This window comes from Microtus oregoni, unplaced genomic scaffold (genome assembly GCF_018167655.1).
Source record: "Microtus oregoni isolate MIOR12 unplaced genomic scaffold, Mior012 000034F_ref0000314, whole genome shotgun sequence".
Classification (NCBI taxonomy): Eukaryota; Metazoa; Chordata; class Mammalia; order Rodentia; family Cricetidae; genus Microtus; species Microtus oregoni.
The window spans coordinates 10,505,239-10,529,379 of NW_024543093.1; the positions used below are offsets into that span (position 1 = coordinate 10,505,239).

General features: G+C 47.8%; 1 protein-coding gene across 1 annotated transcript in view; it reads right to left on the reverse strand.

The window, feature by feature from the left end:
• Allc (allantoicase) overlaps window positions 1-18,545 on the reverse strand; it is a 39,476-nt gene extending 20,931 nt beyond the window's left edge. Inside the window, exons 1-7 of the mRNA XM_041630465.1 lie at window positions 18,414-18,545; window positions 15,365-15,459; window positions 10,716-10,766; window positions 6,634-6,721; window positions 5,222-5,347; window positions 4,041-4,120; window positions 2,557-2,689 (exon numbers count right to left, since the gene is read on the reverse strand). Coding sequence (XP_041486399.1) covers window positions 2,557-2,689; window positions 4,041-4,120; window positions 5,222-5,347; window positions 6,634-6,721; window positions 10,716-10,766; window positions 15,365-15,454 — 568 coding nt within the window. The 5' untranslated portion in view covers window positions 15,455-15,459; window positions 18,414-18,545. The remainder of the gene's footprint in view (window positions 1-2,556; window positions 2,690-4,040; window positions 4,121-5,221; window positions 5,348-6,633; window positions 6,722-10,715; window positions 10,767-15,364; window positions 15,460-18,413) is intronic.
• Between the last annotated feature and the right edge of the window lie 5,596 nt (window positions 18,546-24,141).

The following is a 24,141-nucleotide window of genomic DNA, read 5'->3' on the forward strand; positions in this document are numbered from 1 at the left end:
ATTTGTTTACTTTGGGTTTTTGTTGTTTTTAATCTGGAGAGAGGTGTGTTTAATGGACACAAGCTGTGGTTTTCAGCAAAACTTTGTCAATTGGCACTGTTTACAAGTCTGTTAGCTGCATAAGCTCAATAAAAAGTTGGTCTGGGAAAAAAAAACTATGCTATAAGCTTGGGTTGGTTGGAGAGATGACTCAGTGGCTAAGAGTCTGGCTGCTCTTCCAGAGAACATGGGTTTGGTTCCCAGCACCCACACAGTGGCTCACAACCATCTATAACTCTAGTTCCAGAGGATCTGATGGCTTTTTCTGGCTTCCATAGGCACACAAGACATACAAGTAGGCAAAACGCCCACATACATAAATAAAATATTTTAAAATTCTGTAAGTGAACATTAACAGCATTGTTCATTATACCCAGCAGGTAGAAACAAATGTGTACCAACTAATAAACAGATATAAAAATGTGCTCTAACCATAAACTAGAATATCATTTGGCAAAAGAAGAATGAAGCACCCATGCCTGGCACAACCAAAATGAGTCTTGAAAGAATCATGCTAAGTAAGAGAAGCTAGAGAAAAAAATAACCAGTAATGATGTGGATTCCCCTCTGAATGCCGTGAATATGTCTTATTACCATTGGTTAATAAAGAAACTGCTTTGGCCTATGGCAGTGCAGAATATAGCCAGGCTGGAAGAGATATAGAGACAGAGTAGGTGGAGTCGAGGAGACACCATGTAGCTGCCAAAGGAGGCAGATGCCACATAGCTGCCTAAGAAGCAAGAGGTAACAAACTATGAACCTTGTGGTAAAATACAAAATAATGGATATAAGATATAAGAGCTAGCTAGAAATATGCCTGAGTTGTTGGCCAAACAGTGTTGTAATTAATATAGTCTCTGTATGATTATTCAGGTCTGGGCAGTCAGAAAATGAGCTAGCAGACTCCTTTTACACAGTAAAATATGATTCTAGGGGCTGGAGAGATGGATCCGTGGTTAAGAGCACTGACTACTCTTCCAGAGGACCCAGGTTCAAATCCCAACACCCACATGGCAGCTCACAACTGTCTAAATCCAGTTCCAGGGAATCCCCCATCAAACATGATTGCAGACAAAACATCAATGAACATAAAATAAAAGTGATACTTTTTAAAAACATGATTCTGTTCCTTTGAGGTGTAAAACAGTCAAATCTCTTAACACAAAGAGTAGATTGATGTATAGGACTAGGGACAATGAGCGGCACTTGCTAGAGAAACAACACAGAACCCTGTGTGTGCTAGCCAGGTATTCTGCCACTGGGCTACAGATGCACTGGGTTCAAGTCATCGTGTTTCTCTCAGAGTTAATAAAATGTCCTAACATTAACTGTGTTGCATGTGTCTGTCCCTATATTTCAACTGTAGACTTCAAACCAGCAACTCCTGTGATTATGACAATGTTGCACTAAAGCTCCCACATAAGAAAAACATAAAATAGGGACTAGAGAGATAGACTAGTGATTAAGAGCCCTCGCTGCTCTTTCAGGGGACCAGAGGTCAGTTCTCAGCACACACACAGGAGATTACAACTGCCTGGACCTCCAGCTCCAAAGGATCTTCTGAACCCTTCTTCTGAGCCCTTCAGGTACCTTACTCACATATATGCATGCATACAGAGATACATACACTACACATGTATGTAAATAAGAAATTAAAATGGAATTATGTGTGTATGCTATCTCAACTGTTAACACACGTGTGAAATAAAAATCAGCAGGAAACATGGAAGCCCAGCACAACTCAGTCCCAACACACCTTAACTTCACACATTTTTTTATTGGTTTTTCAAGAATGGGTTTCTCTGTAACTTTGGAGCCTGTCCTGGAACTCACTCTGTAGACCAGGCTGATCTCAAACTCACAGAGATCCACCTGCCTCTGCCTCCCGAGTGCTGGAACTAAAGCGTGTGTCACCACCACCTGACTAAACAGATGCATTTTCCTTAAATACTCATTGGTGAGCGAGTATCGATTTCTTCCCCTCTCCCCTCGACCAAGCCTTTACCTTTATTTTAAAAAGTTGTGTATTTATTTCACTTTCTGACTCTGTGCTTGTTCTTCAACGCACTTTCAAACAGTTTTCTGCTTCTCAATAAAAAAAGCCCCTGTCATGGACACCCTTGGCACACACGGAACCACCACAGGCCCTGCTGACAGGCTTCTTTGTCTTAGACAGTCCCACAGCACAAACCCCTCACAGTCCACTTAGGCACACACCACATGTAGATACTTTCCCAGCCTTCTTGGTATAAAGGTAAACAATCCTGTTGCCAGGGGTTCGAGACAGCCATGTTGTGGAAAAGCCTAGGACAGTATGTCAAACGCTGGACCATTGTGAGTGTCTCTAAGCATCATCCCCCCGCCGAGCATCAATTTCCTGTCGCACAAGATAAATCATAATCCTAGAATATACCAAGCTCAAATTACCAGGAAAAGATGACTTATTTTGTGTTTCATAAACCTGACGAGGTAAGATGAAAAGTCCACACATCTGTCGAAGGCCCCTGCCATACGTACCTGGGAAGATGTTGAATCTTATGTGAGTCCATCTCTGCTGCGAATTGACAAAAAAATAGTTGTGGCTGGAGTCAGGGTCTCCTGGCTTAAGCTCCGACATGGGAACCAGGTGATCCCAGGAGTCCGAATTTAGCTATTAATAAATACAGAAACATCGGCAATGGCTCTTGAGAACAATACACTCTCATTCTATGCAACAATTAGGGGAGGAGATTATAACAGTTGCTGAATGGCATATGCTTTAATGATAAACATCATCAACTCCAGTTAGGGGTTTTTCCCCATACCAATTACAACTAGGTGATGGGATCTTATAAACGGATAAGCTTTCAAGCTTTCAAACATCTTTTTTTTTTTAATTTTCGAGACTGGGTTTCTCTGTAGTTTTTGGTGCCTTGTTAGAGCCCGTGTGGCTCCAACACAGAAAACTATCTTCCCTAACTGGACTGGTACAGAGCCGCAAGGAATAATCAGACACAGTTTACACAGTCACCACGGAAGGGCATCTCAGAGTCCTTTCTCCCGATGATTCTCCGCGTTTATTATCCAAACAGCTTATATACCAACACATAAATTGAGCGGGAAAATACATTAGACTCTCTCCTAGGTAACCAGGTGAATGGCCTTTTGTCACATCCGCATCTACCTGCATGCTAGCTGTCATGTAGGCCTGAATTAGCATCTCTATAAGATATCCTCCAAATTACAAAGAAAGGAGCAACAACTTCCCGACCTTTTGTTAGGAAGAGACAGCTTGTCTGCAGAACTATGTGACCACCTTGGATGGGGCCTATGGCTTTGGCGCCTGGCTGCCACACCATACAGAAATATGGGCCTACAGTGCCTGTCCTGGAACTAGCTCTTGTAGACCAGGCTGGCCTCAAACTCACAGAGCTCCGCCTGCTTCTGCCTCCCGAGTGCTGGAATTAAAGGAGTGTGCCACCACCACCCGGCAAACATCTTTTTCTTGATTCTTAAAAGAAAGCAGAGTGGTGATGCGGGCACTCAGCTAAAACCCAGGGCGGAGGAGATGGTGCACTGAGCCTTTCTCGGAAAGCTGGCTTGTCCACAGTTCCCCACCCACCACAGATCAACACATCTGCAACAGCACGAATTAATAACTAAACACACTTAGCACAATGATGGTGCCAAGCCCAAGCCCCATTTGCTTAGCTCACTATGTTCATCAAAAGTTACTTCGTCAAGTCAAGTCGCAGTGGGAGGTAATGTTAAGGGTTTCCTAGTAGGGCAGCAGCAGTGTGCAGGCGCAGGCAGAACCCGTTGACCCATCAAGGCTGTGGACAGCCGGGCCATTCTCCCACGCAGAGGGGAATGGACCACTGAGGAAACTTCTCTCCTGCCACTCTGTGTAGGGAAGGACAAGAGGTCCGGGATGCCTGGTGGCACATCCCAGGCAATGGCCTCACCCAGTCAGGCCTGCAATGGTCTCTTTGCAGTTCTGGCACACAGAACCAGCGTCTTACCTCACTAACGGCTTCAAACTCCTCAGGTGTCGCTGCAGCTCCTGTCTTCGCTTCTCTTGGTGGGATGGCTGGCACATTTTCTGAATTCGAAACAAACACACAGGATCGGGGTTGAGAAACAATGAGAACGCACTGTCTCAGGAGGTCTGTGGCAATTTCCATCTTCCCAACAGCCCTAAGGACGTCTTTGCTTTTGTGACAGAACCGCGGATTAGAGTCTAGCATGCCAACGGGAGCTGCTCACTGTGTCTTTGCCAGCTTATTTCAGAGGAGAGTAGAATACATTGGTACCGCATCTGCTCATCATTTCACGTTAGGCCAAACTCCATAGATGGATCACTTTTTTTTTCTTTTTGAGTTCAGAATATGGCAAGGTTATTTCCAGAAGCTCTGCCGTTCCCCAGCATCTGCCTTGGACTCAGAATTGGCCAGCTCACAAACAGCAGCGTCCACAGACAGTTAAAGCAGTTCTCATGAGTCCCGCCTCTCAAACCGTCATTAACTTCCCGGGAGGCTAGTCCCCTGAGGGTAAGGCCTACTGGCCTGTGCAGAGCCCAGCATGGCGCTGTGCACACTGCACCGCTTTAGCATAGGTGTATCCAGTGACTCAGTTTATCCTCCCTAAAAATGTGTGTGCACTCACGTAGCTGTGTGTTAACTAATTCAGTTGTGGATGACAGATTATGGAAATAAACTACGAAACCTGTACAAGCTACAGTACCTGGTGTTCCCAGAGGTAGAAAGCGTTCCCTGCCTAAGAACCCCAGAACTGCTGCACCTCAGAGACTCTATCTTATACAGCTGGAAGCAGGCTGGAGCTCACAGTCTGCAGTTATCTCTGTCTCAGCTGACCCATCTGATCCCACAGCCCACTGCTCCCACCTTCCCCAGAAACCAGTTCGGCAAATGCCCCCACCCATTAGGAGAACACAAGGATATGCCTCTGCACACTTGAGTGCTGTGTAGGTTACAGTCACCATATTGGGCCAACAGACACAGTTAAGCCGCACATCAAAATCCCCAGGGCAGCCCATGCTACCTCTCGTCCTTGGGCTCCGTGGCAGCCCGGCAACCTCAGAGCTCTGACACATTTGCTTCTTACAGCGCGATTAGCATCATCAAACTGAGTCAGAGGAGCCCCCATCTCAGGCTCCTCTCTGGAGACAGTGGCTCCTACATACCTTCATTCAAGTTTGCTGCTTGAATCGACATACGAGGAGCATAGCTCCCAGAGAAGTAAGAAATGTCCACGTCGACACCACGGATAATGCCCTGTATCCCCAGCTGGATGACACACCAGTCGTGACCTGTACAACAGGACCACAAGGATAGCCTGTGATGTCCCATGGAGGAGTATAAGAGTACCGAGAGGTACTGTGGGGTGAGGGGCGGTAAAGAGAGCACCTGTGAAGTCCCATGAGGGATGAGGTCCCACGAGGGAAAAAGATAGCACTCTTGAAGTGCCATGGGGGGATGAAGAGAGCACCCTTGAAGTCCCATAGGGGATGAGAACATCCATGAGTTCCCACAGGGGATGAAGAGAGCACCCATGACATCCCATAAGAGATGAGGAAAGCACCCTTGAGGTCCCACGGGGGAATGACAGCAGCTCTGAGGCCCCATCTTCCACCACAGAAGCACACGTTCAGGGTGATTCTCATGTGGCCACCAAAGACCACCATGACCCTCAGATCCTCAATTCTAACCAACAGATGTACTGGCCTTTGATTCAGAGACACCAACTCAGTTTCCAAGCCCATCCTTTCCTATTACTGTGCTGGGAAAATCGCAGGCTCTCTCTAAGGCTCCTTTCTTTAAGTTAGGGAAGACATTGATTACTGACCACTTCCATACGTTTATTGTAGCATAGAACCCACCAGCCTGGATCTTCTACAAACTCACTCTCTACTGTTTCAGAGTTCTCTGCAGCCTCCATTCCACCCATGGCCCAGTTTGCTTACATGTGCCTACCAAGCCTCAAGACACTGGTCGGACAGCCCTCCAGAGTCTCAGGTAGTCCAGGCTTAAGCTAGCTAGACATCCAAGAATTAATTACCTTGAGCTCCTGATCGTCTTGCCTCCACCTCCAGAGCTAGGATTATAGGCATGCCCCAACACACCTGGTTTAAGTGATGCTAGGATCAAGTCCAGAGCTTCCTGAATGCCAGGCATGATCGTTTGAACAGGTAGTATCTCCTATAGGCTCAGGCATTAGAATGTTTGGATCCCAGTTGGCAGTGATATTTAGGAAGGCTTAGGAGGTGGGACTTTGCTAGAGGAATGTGACTGAAGGGGGTTTTGAGGGTTTGAAATTATTCCCATTTCACTCTGCTGAGGGCATGCTGTTCAAGACGTGATCTCTCAGTTTCTTGCTCCTGTCACTGGGTGCCTCTGCTGTCATGTCTCCCCTGCCACCATGGACTCTAGCTTTCTGAAACTGTAAGCCCAAATAAACTCTTTTGTCTATAAGCTGCCTTGGTCATATATCACTTTATAAGTAGCCAAGCTCTCTACCAGCTGAACCTCATCCCGAGCTGCAAATAGCCACCATCTGTAACCTTCACAGGGTGGATATACAGTCACACCTCCTCACCTGGAATCCGTCTCCTCCTGGTCTCCCATCCATCCATCCATTTCCCAAACTCCGTGTATTCGTGTTCCTTAAAGCTTGGACTGTCGCTCTAAGGAGATGCACGGGAGGTCATTAGGGTCCATGAAGAGCTGGGGCTGTCTGCCTGTAGGGCTATGTTGCAAAGAGACCAGGACGCACCAAGAGTGTCTGCCCCACCTCCATGCCCAGCTCTACCGTCCAGACCAAGAGGTGCCCCCCATGTTTTGTAGCATCTGAGACTAGAGTTCTTCTAGTCTGTGAGCTTCAGCCCACAGAATCAACCCTTCTCAGCAACAGAGGAGACCACATGCGGGTCCCATGGTGTCTCTGTGTGTGTGTGTGTCTCTCTGTGTCTCTGTCTCTCTCTCTCTCTCTCTCTCTCTCTCTCTCTCTCTCCTGTGTTTAGGTGGGCACTGAGCAAAATGGAGGAGGTCAGTCACACTCACAAAGCACCACGGCATGGGTCACCAGACCAGGTCACAGGAGAGCCCACTGGAAGTCTGGGGTCAGGAGAGACATTTGTGCTCTAGGTACTGTGCCACTGCCTGTGGGAAAGCAAGGACTCCTGGTGGCAACGACACCAGCTTGGGCTCTTAAAATGAACCGCTGAGAAATCTGCTTCATCCTTGAGAACAGGGATGACTCAACCCTAGGACAGCCTCTCTGTCTACTAGCTCCCAGCCCAGAGCTTGGGGAGCAGGCTCACCCCCATACCTCAGTTTCTCTCATCTGTCATAGGCAGGTGATATTAGTGCTTTTTCCCAACAATGACCATCATGGACACCGAGACACGCCAAACTACATCAGAAGTGCCCGTGTTTGCTTAGAGATGTATAAATGCTGGCAATGCTTTTACTTTATTACAGACTGAGCATCCTTAAACTAATCATCTAAATCACTCCAAAGTCCTCACACTCCAGGATGGTAGGAGGAAACAGCACTGTGTGGAAAGAGTGGCAACTGCATATTTAAAGAAAAGACCCTAGGCTGGTCCTGGGGTTCTCTCACAGCCCAGTGCCACCTCTACAATGAAGGACGCATAGTTAAATGAGATACGCCCAAATGTGCATAAACAGGAGAAAGGGAGAAAAGGGACAGTGACAGCCACTCAGTGGTGAAGAGGAGGGCCCGGGTCTGCGAGGGCCATGGGGGAAGAGTCTAGTTCCAGAACATCAGGTAGTTAAGACTTTGAAACATACAAAGCATGTCATAGACTTACAGACGCAGAAGCTTTAAGGTATAAGATACTCCCGACTTTCCTGCTATGTACTAAATGTTCATGTCCCCAGATTCCTGTTGCAACCCCCATCCATGAGAGGGTGTGGCCATGTGGGGACTTGGGAGTGATTTGGTCACAAGGGCAGAACATGTTATAGTTTTCATGTTAAACACGCCCCAAAGATCCAAGTAGTAAACAAAAGATTAACCCTCCGCTTTGCACATTGTGAGGCGGTGGAACTCAGAGGTGGAGTCTCAAGGGTTTTCTGAAGGTATTGGTGGAGGGTGTACAGAAGGTCCAGGCCCTTTCTCTTTTGTCCCTTGGTTGCCATCAGGTGAGCAGGCCTCCACTGCATAGGACCATGGTGTCATATGCCACCACAAGCCCAAAGCAACAGGTCAGTGAGCCATGGGTGAGACCTTTGAAGTCACAGGGCAAAATTAACCTTCCCTCTTCAAAAGCTCATTCCTCTCTGGTTCTTGTTAAAGAATGAGAAGATGACTAGTGGAATCCCTCATGGTGGGACTGGACCCTGTAAGAAGAACTGAGTGTTCTCTCTCTGCCTTGCCCCTGTAAGGACACAGGAAGGAACAGCCAAGTGCAGTGATTCTGCCGGCCTTGACGCTGGATGCCCAGCCTCCACGCTGTGGGAGCACGTGTCTGCTGTGTAAGGCTCTTGTGGGTGGTACACTCACATCCAACACTAACAAAAATCACTGCTTGGTAGGGTCCACTCCCCCAAGGGAGCTTGAGAAGTGGGCTGCAGCTGATGAGGGGATGGAGCCTCAGCTGTATTTCCAGCCTCTCTCTCTCCCTACCTCAAAAAGAAGAAAAACCTCACCAAGCATGATGGTGCACACCTATAACCCCGGCACTAAGGAGACTGAGGCAGGAGGATTGCCACAAACTTGAAGCCAACCTGAGCCATATAAAATCAATTCCAGGCCTGGGTTACAACAGAGATTTTCTGATTTTAAAAAAAAATTAAATGTAAAATACATACCTCGTGTTTTTAAACGTGACTAGATTTGCACATGCGTGTTGAGGGCATTATTTGCATGTGCGTGGATACACTATAATGTAAAATCAAAGAAATAAGGCCCCATTCTCTCACCCTCCCACTTAAATCCACCTCCCGGACTTAGTACAGAACTGGCCTCTGCATGGCACCACACTCATGCGCAGGAACTCTTGTGGAGTGTGTCTGGAAGAACCAAGCTCCTGATCTAACTCCCTGGCGATTTCCGTTTAGGCTGATGTTCTCCCACTTCCAATACCAGAGTGAATATTTTCTGTGTCTGTTTGCCCGGTGTGCAGACAGCACACATCTGAGTGAGTTAGGTCAGGACGTGCACCCTTAGCTCTCTCGGAGAGGCACGCGCATCGTTGGATACCGGAACTCTGGCCTTTGCTCACATGTGACATGAAACCTCCAGCCCTCGCTTTATTTTCGTTTTCTCCTGAGGAGAAAGTAAATTGCTAAGTGGATAGCACCTTCTGAGGGAAGTGAGTCAGCTCGCACTGAGCGCATCCGGGTCCTGCCCTGACGGAGCGGCGTCTCTGGGAACCTCCGACCAAGGCTGAAGGGGCAATGCAGTGGTTCCCACTGACCGTGTACCCCTGGGTTTCCCTTTCCACACCTGAGAGCCCTCGGGCCTGCGTGGGAGACGGACAGCGAGACTCTCAGCACTGTCCGTTCTTTGTGTTTATTTGCTTAGGGGCTGCCTTTGTGTAAGAGTGCATTCGTGTGTGTAAGACAGACAGACAGAGGAATCTATACACGTGTGCTGACTACACACATCTGTGTCTTTTTTTTATCCCCATTTATATTTGGAAACAGGGTCTCTCAATGAACCAAGAGATCATCAGTTAATGAGACTGTCTGGCCAACAAGACCCAAGGACCCTCCAGTCTCCACTTCCCCAAAGCTGGGATTATAGGTGTATGCACCTCTGAACCTGGTTTCTTTGTGTGTTCTGGGGATCCTCTGAGGGTCCCCGACACTTACACAGCAAGAACCTAATCCACTGAGCCATATCCCAAGCCCTATCTGTTCACAGTTTAATTTTTATTTTTATTATTAATGAAGTGTGTGTGTGTGTGTGTGTGTGTGTGTGTGTGTGTGTGTAAATGTGGTAGAGTCATGCCATGGCATGTCTGTGGAGTCAGCAAATAGCTTTCAAGAGTTGTTTCTCTGGGGCTGGAGAGATGGCTCATCGGTTAAGAGCATTGCTTGCTCTTCCAAAAGTCCTGAGTTCAATTCCCAGCAACAACATAGTGGCTCACAACCATCTGTAATGAGGTCTGGTGCCCTCTTCTGGCCTGGAGGCATACACAGAGACAGAACATTGTATACATAATAAATAAATAATTTTTTTAAAAAAGAGTTGGTTTCTCTGGTTCTACTGTGGGTTACGGAGATTGAACTCAGATCTTCAGGCCTGTGAAGCAAGCACTTTATATGCTTGAGTCATCTCCCCAGCCCCACTGGCCCCCTTTTTAACCAAGAATGCCCTACCTATTATACTTAGGCAGATGATCCCCAAATTCAAGATGGGTCCATTTTCTTCCAAGTCCTGGATATGGGATCCATGTTAGTTATGGGCATACTCAGTGACCTTGGTTTTTCCCCCTGGACAACCTGGCTCTCATGTCCTCTCCTGGCTCTGCCTGCCTCTGTGTGTTCCCTGGGAGCTGGAATTGAATTGGGTACCTTTCCAGTGATCCTTCCTGCCCAGTACACAACACAGGGCTCTGTCCCAGACATGCGCATAGGTTTCAGCGTACACAGCTGCGGAGCTCAGCTAAGCCAGTCATTCATCGTGCAGGACGCCTGTAGCCTTACCTTTATGAGGTTTTCTGCAGGAGCGAAAAAGTCATCTGTTGCAAATAAAACCTGGACAAAGAGAAGAAAGGAATCAACCTACCACAATATTCAGCTATATCGCTCTTAGGCGTATCCCCAAAGGATGCTCAATCATACCACAAGGACACTTGCTCAACCATGTTCATAGCTGCTTTATTCATAAGAGTCAGAACCTGGAAACAACCTAGATGACCCTCAACCAAAGAATGGATTTTAAAAATGTGTTACATTTACAAAATGGAGTATTACTCAGCTGTTAGAAACAAGGACACATCCGGGAAGTGGTGGCGCACTCGGAGGCAGAGGCAGGCAGGTCTCTGTGAGTTCAAGGCCAGCCTGGTCTACAAGAGCTAGTTCCAGGACAGCTAGGGTTGTTACACAGAGAAACCCTGTCTCAAAAAAAAAAAAAAAAAAAAAAAAAAAAAACAAGGACACCAGGAAATTTGAAGGTAAATGGATGGAACTAGAAAAAAAAATCATCCTGAGTGAGGTCACCCAGACAAAGACAAATATTATGTGTACTTATTCATAAGTGGATATTGGCTATAAAATGAAGGGTAACTATGCTACCATCAACAGACCCAGAGAGATTAGGAAACAAGGAGGTTTCCTGGGGCAACACCCAGATCTCCCCAGGAAGAGGAAATAAAGGAGATTTTGAGAGTGGATTGAGAGTGGGTGAGGACAGAAACCATGAGTCGTCAGGTTGACAGGGTGCACAGGGGGAAGAGCGCTGAGGGGGGGACTGATGAGGGGAAGGCATTTCAGGTTGGGCTATGCCTGGCTCAGGGAAATCTCCCAGCAGTCTACGGGGAGGACCCCAGCTTAGGCTCCTAGCTAAGTAGCCTGAACTAGCCATTTTCTGGGACCAGATTGTCAACAGAGAGCCGCCATCCAGCAACTGACGGAGGCAGATGCAGAGACCTACAGCCAAACATTAGGTGAGTTCGAGAATCCTGTAGAGGAGGAGAAAAAGGAGTGTAGGACCCGGAGGGGTCCAGAACATCACAGGAAGACTCACAGAATCAACTAACTTGGGCTCATAGGGGCTCACAGAGACTGAACCGACCACCGGGAAGCCTGCATGGGACTGACCTATGCACTCTGCACATATGTGACAGTTGTGTAGCTTGGTCCTCTTGTGGGACTCCTAACAGTGGAAGCAGGGGCTGTCTCTGACTCTTTTCCTGGCTTTTGGGACCCTACCCCTCATACTGGGTCACCTTCCCCAACCTTATATATGGGGGGGGGGGGGGGTACTTAGTCTAATTGCAACTTGATATTCCATGTGTTATTGATACTCATGGGAGATCTGCCCTTTCCTGGATGGAGACAGAGGAGGAAGGAAAGGGACTGGGGGGTGAGAGTGGGGGAGAATGAGAGATGGACTGGGAAGGGAGGATGGCGGAGCTGCAGTGGGATATAAAATAAATAGATGAATAAAAAATTAAAATAAAATAGAAAAAATCTAAATGAAATTACCATAAATTTTAAAAAAACATTTTATTCCATCCTCTAGTGAGCCATTAGGGGATGCATTAAAAAGAATACGTGAAATTGCCTTAGGGAAGAGGTGAGGTTCCCCTGTAATACTTTCTAAGCATTTGGGTCTCAAGCCTGCCTCTTCCTAAACCATTTCTTCCTACCCTTTCTTTTATTCTGAGTCCCTTTTACAGTGTGGATGGGAAGGGTAATGTCTCACACTTGGAATGCAAATAGACCAGTTTCCTTCTCTCGGGCTTATCACTCCTAGAGATACAGATGTGTGCAATAAGCGTGCTTCAGATGTGTGCAATAAGCGCGCTTCAGATGCGTGCAATAAGCGTGCTTCAGATGTGTGCAATAGGCGTGCTTCAGATGCGTGCAATAAGCGTGTTTTAGATGCATGCAATAAGCGTGCTTCAGAAGTGTGCAATAAGAGTATTTTGATCATATTCATCCTCCCTCCCCCAACTCTTCCCCATCTGTCCCCTCCCTTCCCCACCCACCAAACCTGTGTGTCTCTTTTTAGCCTTGCAGTTCTTTCATAAAAATGATCAATGGGAAAAAATGGGTCTGGGGAGATAGGTTGGTGGTTAAGAGCACTTGCTGTAAAAGAATGAGGACCTGCATTTAGATTCCCAGCACATAAAAGAGCCAGGCCTGGACACACACATACATCTGTCACCCCAGCACGGGAAGCAAGTGGAGACAGGAGGATCACTGGGGACCCTGGCCATTAGCCTAGCAAAAGAAAAAACGGCAAGTTCCAGCTTCAATACGAGACCTATCTTAAGGGAAAAGAAGAGGTAGAGAAGGATAGAGGAAGGAATCCCTTGTCCTCCTCTAGCTTCTGCATGCACACCAACACACACTTCCACACCAGACACATGTACACACACATGTGCACGCATACAACACGTGTGAAAGAAAGAAGGAAGAAGAAAGAAAGAGAAGGAAGGGAGAGAGGGAGGGAGGAAGGGAGGGAAGGAAGGAGGGAGGGAGGAAAGAAGAAAGGGGAAGGAAAAGGAAGGGAGGAAACAATGATCACTGGATCACACTTAGCCAGTTTGGAGGCTCACCTTCCTAGACCTGGATGGAGGGGGGAGGACCTTGGACTTTCCACAGGGCAGGGAACCCTGACTGCTCTTCGGACTGGAGAGGAAGGGGGAGAGGAGTAGGGGGAGGAGGAGAGGAGTGGGAGGAGGGGGAGGGAAATGGGAGGCTGGGAGGAGGCGGAAATTTTTTTTTCAATAAAAAATAATAAAAAAAACACCACACTTAAGTTTTGGAAGCCACCATTCTCCCTCTGGGAAGATGGGTCTGCAACCGAGTTGTCCTGGAAATGTACCCACGAAAGCAGCCCACTTCTGAGTGTACTGCTAAATTGCACACCAGTGAAAGAAGTGTGAATCACTTTCTCCCTGAGTATAGCTCGCTGTCGGTCACTGGGGGAAAGTGGAACCGTGAGCTGAACACCTACATTCCTCTCTCTGCTCCCTTACTGCAGGTGTAATGGCACCAGCCTCCTCCCATCCCGCTGCCCTCGATAGCCTCCTGTGAGGGACAGTATTCCTTGAAGCCCTCCTTGCTGTCATGGACCACAGACACTGTCTCCCTTTTATTGCTTCTTTCCAGGTATTTGGTCACAGCAAATGGAGAAGTAATGAGCCTGGTGGTGGTGGTGCACACCTTTAATCTCAGCACTCTGGAGGCAGAGGCAGATGGACCTCTGTGAGTTTGAGACCAGCCTGGTCCACAGAGCAAATTTCAGGACAGCCAAGGCTTGAAATTTTCAAGCCCTGTCTTGAAAAACCAAAGAAAGGAAGGAAGAAAGAAAGAAAGGGGGGGGGGGAGGAAGGGGAAATATTGGCGGAGATGGCTCATTCATTCCCAGCTGCTCAGACCCAAAATAATTACATAGAAACTATATTATTTGCAATACTGTTTGGCCAGTAGCTTAGGTGTATTTCTAGCTAACTCATATTTTAAATTAGCCCATTTTTATTCATCTGTGTATTGCCACGTGGCTGTGGCTTACTATCTGTCTCTGGTGGCAAGCTACATGACTTCTCCTGACCCCGCCTTCTTTCTCCAAGCATTCAGTTTAGTTTCCCCACCTAGATCTACTCTGCCCTTTCATAGGCCAAAGTAGTGTCTTTATTCACCAACCAAAAAAAGCAACACATATACAGAGAGACTTCCTACATCAGAGGGAGGGAGGGAGGGAGGGAAAAAAATAAGGAAGGAAGGAAGGAAGGAAGGAAGGAAGGAAGGAAGGAGAAAGGAAGGAAGGAAGGAAGGAAGGAAGGAAGGAAGGAAAAGTAACAAATCCAAATATCAGTACCTGTGACAGCCATGGGTATGTGGTTCTTAGGCCTTTGGAACTTGTTTGTAGGAGGAATGTGGAGAGTTTGGAAACTGTTCCAAAAATAAAAGCACCACAGAGGAATAGTCAACCTTGCACAAGTGCAAAGCAAGTACCTTTTTTTTTTAAAGAAAAAAGGAAGGAAGGAAGGAAAGAAAGAAGGAAGGAAGGAAGGAAGGAAGAGAAAAGAAGAAAAGTTAGATGGGAAAATGATTCGTGGGTAAGAGCTCTCACTACACAAGCATAAGTATGAAGTTCAAATCCTCAGCAACGTAAAAAGCCATGTGCAGCCCATGTGGGCCTACAACCCAGAGCCTCGTGTGCAGAGACAGGAGGATCTTTGTGGCTTGAGGCCTGCCAGAATATCTGGGAAATGGCAAACTCTAGGTTCAATGAGAGAGAATTTTTACAGGATTAAGGTGGAGAGTGACAGGACACTTGGCATCATCCTCTGGTCTCCGCATAGGTACATGAACACACATGCATTATGTACACACATATGCATTATGTACACACATATGCATTTTGTACAATACATGCATTATATACACACACACATATACACACACATACACACACACACACACACACACACACACTTGCCCTATCTCAAAATTGCCTGGGATTCAGTTCATTTCTTCAGAATTCTGCCCATGCTGGGTCTCCTCAGCAGCCCATTGCTTCAGCCTGACTCTAATTTACTTCAGGTCAACATAACAAGAGTGGGCCCCTCAGTGTTCACAACTAGCATCAACTTCCTGCCCTTGGGAACCCTGCTTACCTTTCCTCCCACGCACTCAGATGCCATGTCAATCAGCTGAGTGAAGTCCAGAAATCTGGTCAGTTTTCCCTCCTTCGGAATATCAGTCATGCTTCCTAGAAGTGAGAAAGGCAGGCCCTAGTCAGAAAGGAGCTGTATGGGTAAGAAGAGCTCTGAAACCATGCCTGGAGGCCCATGGAGGTGAGGGAGTGAAGGACGGGACTACTTGTCACCTTGGAGTCACCTCAGCAACCCAAACAGACCAGAAATGAGAGACAAGAATAAGCCACCACTTAACACACAGATCCCAATCACAACCACACAAGGCCAGGTTGTGTCTTAATTACTGTCGTCATCACTGTTCCAATGCTGTGAAGAGACACCATGGCCAATGTAACTCTGGTAAAAGAAAATACTTAATTGGGGCTGGCTTACAGTTTCAGAGATTTAGTCAATTATCATTATGATGGAGAACATAATAGCATGCAGGCAGACTGGAGAAGTAGCTGTGAGTTCTACATCTGGATCCACAGGAAGCAGGAAGAGAAAGACAATGGGCCTGGTGTGGGCTTTTGAAACCTCAAAGCCCACCTCCAGTGACACACTTCCTTCAACAAGGCCACACCTCCTAATCCTTCCCAAGTAGTGCCACTCCTTGGTGACGAAGCTTTCTAATCTATGAGCCTACTGGGGGCATTCTCGTTCACAACAAATACTGGAAACATTAGTTTTAAAAAGAACAATTTGCAGAGCTTGGGAGACAGCTCAGAGGTTAAGAGCACTGGCTGCTGTTTCAGAGGACCCAGGTTTGATTCTGGCACCCACATGACAGCTCACAATTGTCTGTGACGCCAAGATCTGACACCCTCACACAGACATGCATGCAGACAGGACACCAATGCATATAAAATAAAAACAAATAAATTATTTACAAATAGAAATGTTAGTTGGGTGGGGTGGCACATGCCTTTAATCCCAGCAGCACTTGGGAGGCAGAGGCAGGCCTGGTCTACAGAGTCAGTTCCAGGACAGGCTCTAAGACAACACAGAGAAACCCTGCCTCAAAATACCAAAAAAAAACTAGTTTTTGTTTTTTTTAAAAAGAACTTGATTTTTATTGTCTTTGTCTTTGGGTGCATTCTAATAATACCCCTAAAGCAACCAAGTGGCAGGCACAAGCCCTCCACAGTCAGGCAGAAGCTGGCATAGTGAGACGCCAGGCCACAGACATGATGTCACCAGGCAAACAAGGGCCCTAACCCGCCTCTTATTTTGAGGTTGAGGAAGCAGAGAGATGGAGAAATGGAGAGAAGATCCAGAGCGGCCCAGGGCCTCCCTAGCTCTAAACTAAGTGGAAGTCTTCATGCTTCTGCTTCTCCACTCCTCATGAGAACAGATAAATCCATCCAAAAAATTAAATTAAAAAATTAGCAGGTTTGTACCACGCGGCCACAGTAGAACACCTGACAGAAACCCTGTAAGATGGGGTTTGACTCAAGGGTTCCCTCAGGCTAAGGTGCAGAAGCGTGTGAGAGGGTTATGTCACGATGGCTCAAGATGCACAAAACTGTGAAGGAAGTGGGGAGTAACAGACCCCCAAGGACCCCCCCTTCCAGTGTCCTACTTCCTCTAGCTAGGCTTCACACCCCAAAGTCTCCCAAAACCCCACAAGGTAACACTACAGATGGGAACCGAGCCATCAAAGCATGAAGTTTAAGGGACATTTCACATTCAAACTGCTTGTGAGAGTTTGTCCTGCGTCAGTCACAGAAGGGAAACCAGCAGGTGAGAGGTCAGCTCTCCCTTAAGGTTACAAAAACAGGCTTAGTATGAAGCAGCCTTTCCCAGGGGCACACACATATCTAAGACACAGGCACTCCTAACACTGCAAGAGGCTTCAGGACTCTGGGAGCAAGCGGGGAGGGAGAAAGGGGGACAGAGGGGGGGTTGTGGAGGGGGAAGGGTGAAGGAGGTACAGAGAGAGAGAGAGAGAGAGAGAGAGAGAGAAGAGGAGAAAGAGACAAAGAAGGTGGAAGCGGAGAAGTGGGGAGAGAGGCAGAAGCGAAGCTTTCGAGGCTTAGGGAACTTCATGGGAGAAGAGGAAAGAAGAAAAGAACAAGATTAAGGAGTGATGTGGCACTCCCTCTGGGTCTGTCTCTAACCCTTGTACAGGGCTGGGTGCAGCAGCATTCTACCATGAAATGGAGATGGCTTGTGAGGTCCCATCCTTCTCCGGGGTTCTATTAGGCGGTCAGCTCATCATTTCTGGAGTAGTGAGACACATTTTCTTCAGTGGTGTAACTCACTGGCATGTGGCCATCCTCCTACAAAGTTCACTGGGACACACCCACACACACACACACACACACAATACACAGAGCAAGGCGGGCTGGTGGGCATTGGGATTGGCAGACTGAGAAGCAATGCCTCTCCCCAGCTCTGTCATTATACAGGTGGGGAAATGGAAGCCCAAAACAGTGAGATGCTCACTGCACACTTTCTCGGGTGACAGAGCCAGGTGTCTTGCCACAAGAGAACAAGGAGAGCTGCTGAGGTTCCAGGAATGTTCTGAGCCTGAAGAACCAAAGGCGTGGTCTGAAAAGCATCTCGCAGGAGTCCTCTCCTGACTAGGCCACCAGGTGGCGCTAGTCACCGCAACATTCCTGGATCCACCAGGGACTCTGAGCTCAAGGTGAATCCAGTCATGAAAGCTTCAGGGATCCACAGAACTCTGTGAGAGTGAAGAACGCTGTCTCCTTTGAATCCTGCATTCATGCACTTCTTTTCTTTCCTTTCAAATGGTAACATTTCACACAAAACTAGAGAAGAAAATGCACCACACAGTCGCCAGCCCCCCTACACCCTAAGCCACAGTCACAGACTGCATGTTATTGCCACCAAAAAGATCTTCCTCTCTACTGTCCTCTAGCCACACACATGCTGCAGAGGACACCATGTTTCCAGTCACTACCCTGTTAATAGTCTATTGTGTGTCTACTGTGGGCCTACAATACACAGGCGCCTGCACAGAGCAATGAGGAGGGTCTTAGAATAAATTAAACCATCTTACCTTCCAAGTTTGTGCAGGGAGCAGACAACCTCTCCAGCTAGTTGGGGGCTGTAATGTGGGCCGTGAGGAAGGTGTGGAAGTGAATTGTCCTGGCACCCAGCAGAAGCCTAATGCATCTCTTAGTGGGACAGGGAAGACAGGCGGGGGACAGAGAAGACAGGTGGGGGACAGGGAAGACAGGTGGGGGACAGGGAAGACAGGTGGGGGACAGGGAAGACAGGTGGGGGACAGGGCTGACCTTCACTCTGTGCCTTTGTGCCTGTTCATGCTGGTCTGTATTCTCCTTATTAAATGGACGAGCTGGTAGCTGAGTAAGGCCTGCACTTACACCTCCCACCTTCACAGAGGGAAAGGAGGGAAGCCAGGAGCATCGCAAGGACTTGGTAATAAGAGGCATATCACAGAGCCTGGAGCTTGCACTAAGTCTCCATCATAGCGGTCAATGGGACATCCACTCCCTGATCCCACTGCCTTCTGACAGGGCAGAGGGGAGTCACACGTGTGATTTAGGACACCAGTTTTAAGAACCAAAGCTCTGAGTCACACCTAAGAAGAAAGAAGGACCCTATTGTCCTGGTTGGCTCAGACAGACAAGGCCAGTGTGCAAGAGCTTTAGGGGGGTCTGTGAAGACCAGAAAAGCTCCTGACGATGGCCAGCTGGAAGCCAGGACTTCAGTTCCTCCCCCCAAACCCTCCTAGCGAAAGCACAGCTAACCCAGCCTTGCGGTAAGCAGAGCAGTGCAATGGCTAAACCCGCCTGGACTTGCTTATGTTCAGCATGAATTATGGGGGGGGGAGGGTCCCTGGCCTGCCTGGATGGCTACATAAATATAACACAGAAACAGACGGGAGAGTGTGTGAACAGCAGCTGAAGGGTAAGAACGGGGATGTGTTTATTCTCAGAAGCATGCTATACCTAAGGGGACGGAAGAAAGGGGTGTGAAGACAGCAAGGAGGCAGTTACTTTCAAAGCTGCATATATTTTTTTATGAAATATTTATCTTTTTGTTGTTCTCTTATGATATTGGGCTGAACTCATAGTGGTTGGTTCATTCTTCAATTGACGTTCTAATACAACATAGGCAAAGGTAAAGGTAGTTGCAGGGGGACGGGATCTAACCCCAAGCACATCAAATAAAAAACAATAAAAGTCGGGTGTGATGGCACATGCCTTTAGTCCCAGCACTCAGGGGGCAGAGGCAAATAGATCTCTAAGTTAGAGGCTATCCTGGTCTACAGCGCTATTGATAGGATAGCCAGGGCTACACAGAGAAACTTTGTCTTGGAGGGGGAAAAAAACTTTTCCCATTTATGTTTCATTTTCTTTTACCTCTGTCTGTACAGAATACTAAACAAACAAAAAAAAAGATGTTAGGGACTTGTGACAAATATCTTGAAAGCTAACACCCACTCAGATCTCCCAACCAAAAAGAGCTGTCACCAAAGAAAAGACCTGCAGATATGCAGAGCTCCAGGTCTCTGGGAGAGATACCAAACTTTGTTAGCTCCCTCAGTCAAAAAGTCCTATCTTCACATTGTCTTAGGAGCACTGGGACCCTTCTGTGCCTGGACCCCAGGGAAAGAGCCTTATCTTCCCTTTCAGGGTAGTACAGTCCCTCTGGTTGAGGGTTGGGCTAATCCAAGGCTTTCCCTGAGGCCCTGATGTCTAGAGAAGGAACACAGCCAGTTGTAGCCTGAGGACAGGGCATTGGGGGAGCTGTTGCTTTAGACCCTGAAGACCCAACTCTTTTCACTGTGCGGGACTATGGTGTCAGCCCCAGGCTGCTGTGTGCTCTGTCTGTGATGCTCCAGAGATAACTCGTATTTCCCTTGTGTGACATCATTTGATTATTATCCTGCTGAGTTGGTCCCACCGCGTGACAGTTTTTTTTTTGTTTTTTGTTTTTTGTTTTTCGAGACAGGGTTTCTCTGTGGTTTTGGAGCCTGTCCTGGAACTAGCTCTTGTAGACCAGGCTGGTCTCGAACTCACAGAGATCCACCTGCCTCTGCCTCCCAAGTGCTGGGATTAAAGGCGTGCGCCACCACTGCCCGGCCGCGTGACAGTTTCTACCATCTCTGTCCCGTTTCTCCTCTGAGAATAGCATGGAAGATGCTGCACATCTTAAGATCACTCAGCACTGTGAGACATAGCTTGTCCAAGCCTCCCAATCCCACACTCATCTGTCCCCTTCCTTCTGACCTGGTCCCCTCTCTTGTCACTGAAGAATGATCTGCTGGCCCAGGTCACGCACCTTTTCTCAAGAAGCTGGTTATAAGTTATAAAAAGAGTTGTATTCCCCAGAGTAGCTACTGATAATTTGCCCTTGCTCAGGTAAATAATACACACATTCATACACAAACATTCACACACACACACAAACTCATACACATACTCACACATATACATACACACACATGTACATACACATCACTTTGGGGTGAGCTTAAGAAGCGCATTGTTCATTTGAGACAAAACTTGAACGGCCTGAGGCAGAGCTCAGGAAGCCACGACTGACAGAGGAGACCTCTGGCCATGGACCAGCAGGGCCGTGTAGGTGTAGTAGTGTACAGTTGCGACCCCAACATTCGGCCGACTGCATCAAGAGGCGCATGAGTTCAAGAACCAGCCTGCACTACATGGTGAGTGCTTGTCTCTGCTCTGAGGTCAGGGGCGTGGTTAGTAAGCGTTCCTATTCCATAGAAGCACCTTCAAGAAGGAAGGGTTTGTTTCATAATTTCAGGAGATTTTAGGCGTTTGTGAGGGAGAGAGGATGTTTGGCGATGGCTCCTGTCATCGAGGGCTTGTCAAAGCTCTCAGCAGCAAACAGGAGCACCAGGTTACAACCCTCAAATCCTTTCACTACAGTCCTGCATCTGCCACCTAAGCCTGCATCCCAAGGTTACACAACCTCTTTAAACAGTTTGGCAAGCTGGGACAAGTATTCAGATGAAGGACCCTGGGGTGGGGGCAGTCTGTTCAAACCATAGCATTAGGCCAGCTTCACTATGAGACCAGCGGTGAGGTGGTGGTGGTGGTGGTGGTGGTGGTGGTGGTGGTGGTGGTGGTGGTTTTAAAACAGAGTCCTAATGTGTACCCTCAGCTGGTCTGGAACTCACTTTGCAGACTAGCTGGCCATGAACTCACAGAGATCCACCTGCCTCTGCCTCATGAGGGCTGTAATTAAAGGTGTGTACCACTAGGGCTGGCCCATGTTTAGATGTGTTAAGTCACATGACTTAAATTCCAGTAGAACAAAGACCAAAGCCAGAATATGAAGTCTCCCTCAGCACCTCTGAGCTGCGCCCTGGGACTGTGTACTGATAATAGCACCGAGGGCCACCTCCCTATTTGCCCCTCCTCAAGGGTCTCATGTTCTTGGAGATCAAACTTCATGCCTTCTCCCATCTCATTCCCTTGGCAGTGCCAATGTTAGACATAACAAATTATTCAACATGATAAACAGCTCTCCAGGCTCACCCAAGAGTCCAGATCCCAGTGTTCAGGATTGGGTTTCAGGCTCCCCACAATCCAGTGCCTTGAACTGTTAACACCAGCAACAGAAGAATTTAGAGAGGCCAGAGAGAACCTTCCAGACAGCAAGCCTATGTGATGTCATAAGGGCTATGGAAAATAGAGCTGAGGACCAAGGTGAGACCAAGGGATGATGGCTGGAGGCCTGTTCCCTCTGCACTTGTAACCCTACTGACCTCAGGGCCTTCAGCCAGTCCTACCCCCTCCCTCCCTGACCACTCAAATCCTCACCTTCCCACCCAGCTATAGCCTTGAATTTACGTCATAGCTCTTCAAGGCATCCGTTTGTTTCTTCAGCAAACACAGGGATACTTTGCAATGACGCCTGACATGCTAGAAAAGACGGGGGCAGTTGAGGGGATTTGTTATCAACCAAGGACCCATTGCCCAAGAAAAGGAACATGTGCGCGTAATTTTACTGTCATAGGAAGAGCTGCGTGGGCCTTTGAGGGGAATATCCATCCACATGGCGTTTTGCGTTGCCTTGTGCAGCCCTGCTCAATGCATCCCTGCAGAGCCCACCATCCAGAGAGGAATCATTGAGGGAGGAGGGTACCTGGATGGCTGCTCAGTCTCCCCACAATCCCGGTCAGACTAGAAACTGAAACGCAGAGAAACAAGAACCTGTCTAGATTCAGGAGCCAACTATTTCCCAGAATAGTCCAGCCCATAAGCCCTCCTTCCCTCCCTTGACTTCCTTTTCAGGCACCCGCCTACCCTCCCCACACCTGCACCCAATTTGAATTGTCGGGGTTCTCTAAGGAACAGAACCAGTGGGATGAATACATAATACATTAAGAGGGGATTTATTAGATTGGCTCACACGATACGGTCTGGGTAGTTTAATAATGGCTGTCTCACACCAGAGAGGCTGAGAACCTAGCGGTTGCTCAGTTCATGAGGCTGGGTGACTCAGCAGTTCCTCTCTGGTGCCCAAGGCCTGGAGGATTCCTGGAGAGTTAACCTGAAGAAGCTGGTTCAGCTACCAGTGACAGCAGCAGCCCCAGCAAAAGCAGCCAAGTGTACCAACAGGAATGAAGGCAGAGCCAGCCAGAGCTCAGCAAGGGCTGCCCACGCTTAGGGTAGGCTTTCCCACAACAATTAAGGCACTCAAGACAATCACCCTAGTGACGTGACCAGGGAGCACCCTGTTGTAAACATTCCTTCGGTGAAACCAGCTCCTGGGGTAATTGTAGACTGTGTCAAGAAGTTGACACGGATAGCAAACCATCACAATGACTTTGAAGAGGGTTGAGGCCAGTTCAGGAACCTGCCCATGCTCACTCAACTCATGAGTTTCTCTGCACTCAGCTCCTCCTATGGCCTTCAGGTTCCACGTGCTGCTGTCTCCCTTTGCAGGTGAAATTCACGGGAGCCAGAGTTTATGCCGCAGGCTGGTACTTTTAATAAACTCTCGTGTGACTTTACGGCTTGATTCTCCAGGTACCTGTGGTCTAGTGCCCTCTTTCCCGCCATGTTAAGTCAGCTTCCAACCACTGTGACCAAATACTGGAAGTGACAACTGGAGAGAGAAGATTTGCATTGAGTCAGAGCTCCAGAAGTGTTTGTGCTTCGTGGGGGAAGGCATGACTCAGCAGGACAGAGAGAGCATGCGTGCCTGTACTCATAGGCCTTTGCCCTTTCCCCTTCCATTCCATTGAGGCCTTCATCTTATTGGACAGTGTCCCCCACATTCAGAGTGGGTCTCCCCCTTAGTCAGCCCTCCCCAGAAATGCTTTCACAGACGTACTTGTGATGAACTTTTCTCTGTCAATATGGACCAGCACATCTCGCTGGCAGCCAAAGTGTCTTTCATTCAAAGCCCCAAATGCATCACCAAGCTGCAAGATACACAGAACAGCAGGGCCCATTTTTATCCTTTGGTTTCACCAAGCCTGAGTCCCAGTGTGCAGAAAACCATAGAAGAATGCTCAGAGCCAGAGAAGGCCACCAGAGCTCTATAGTACATACCAGAGCCGAATCCCATAGTCAAATATACATCCATAGGATGGAACTACACTATACAGTAAGATCCAAGGTGCTATAGCTGCTTGATTGGGGCCCACACTTTAGAATAGAGCCAGATTTGAAATAGGACCTAGAGCCACTCAGTGGGGTAGTCACTGGGCACGTACAATGGAATAGCTATCTAAAATTAAATATAGTTCAGTTAAAGTTAAAGGGAATTAATCCAAG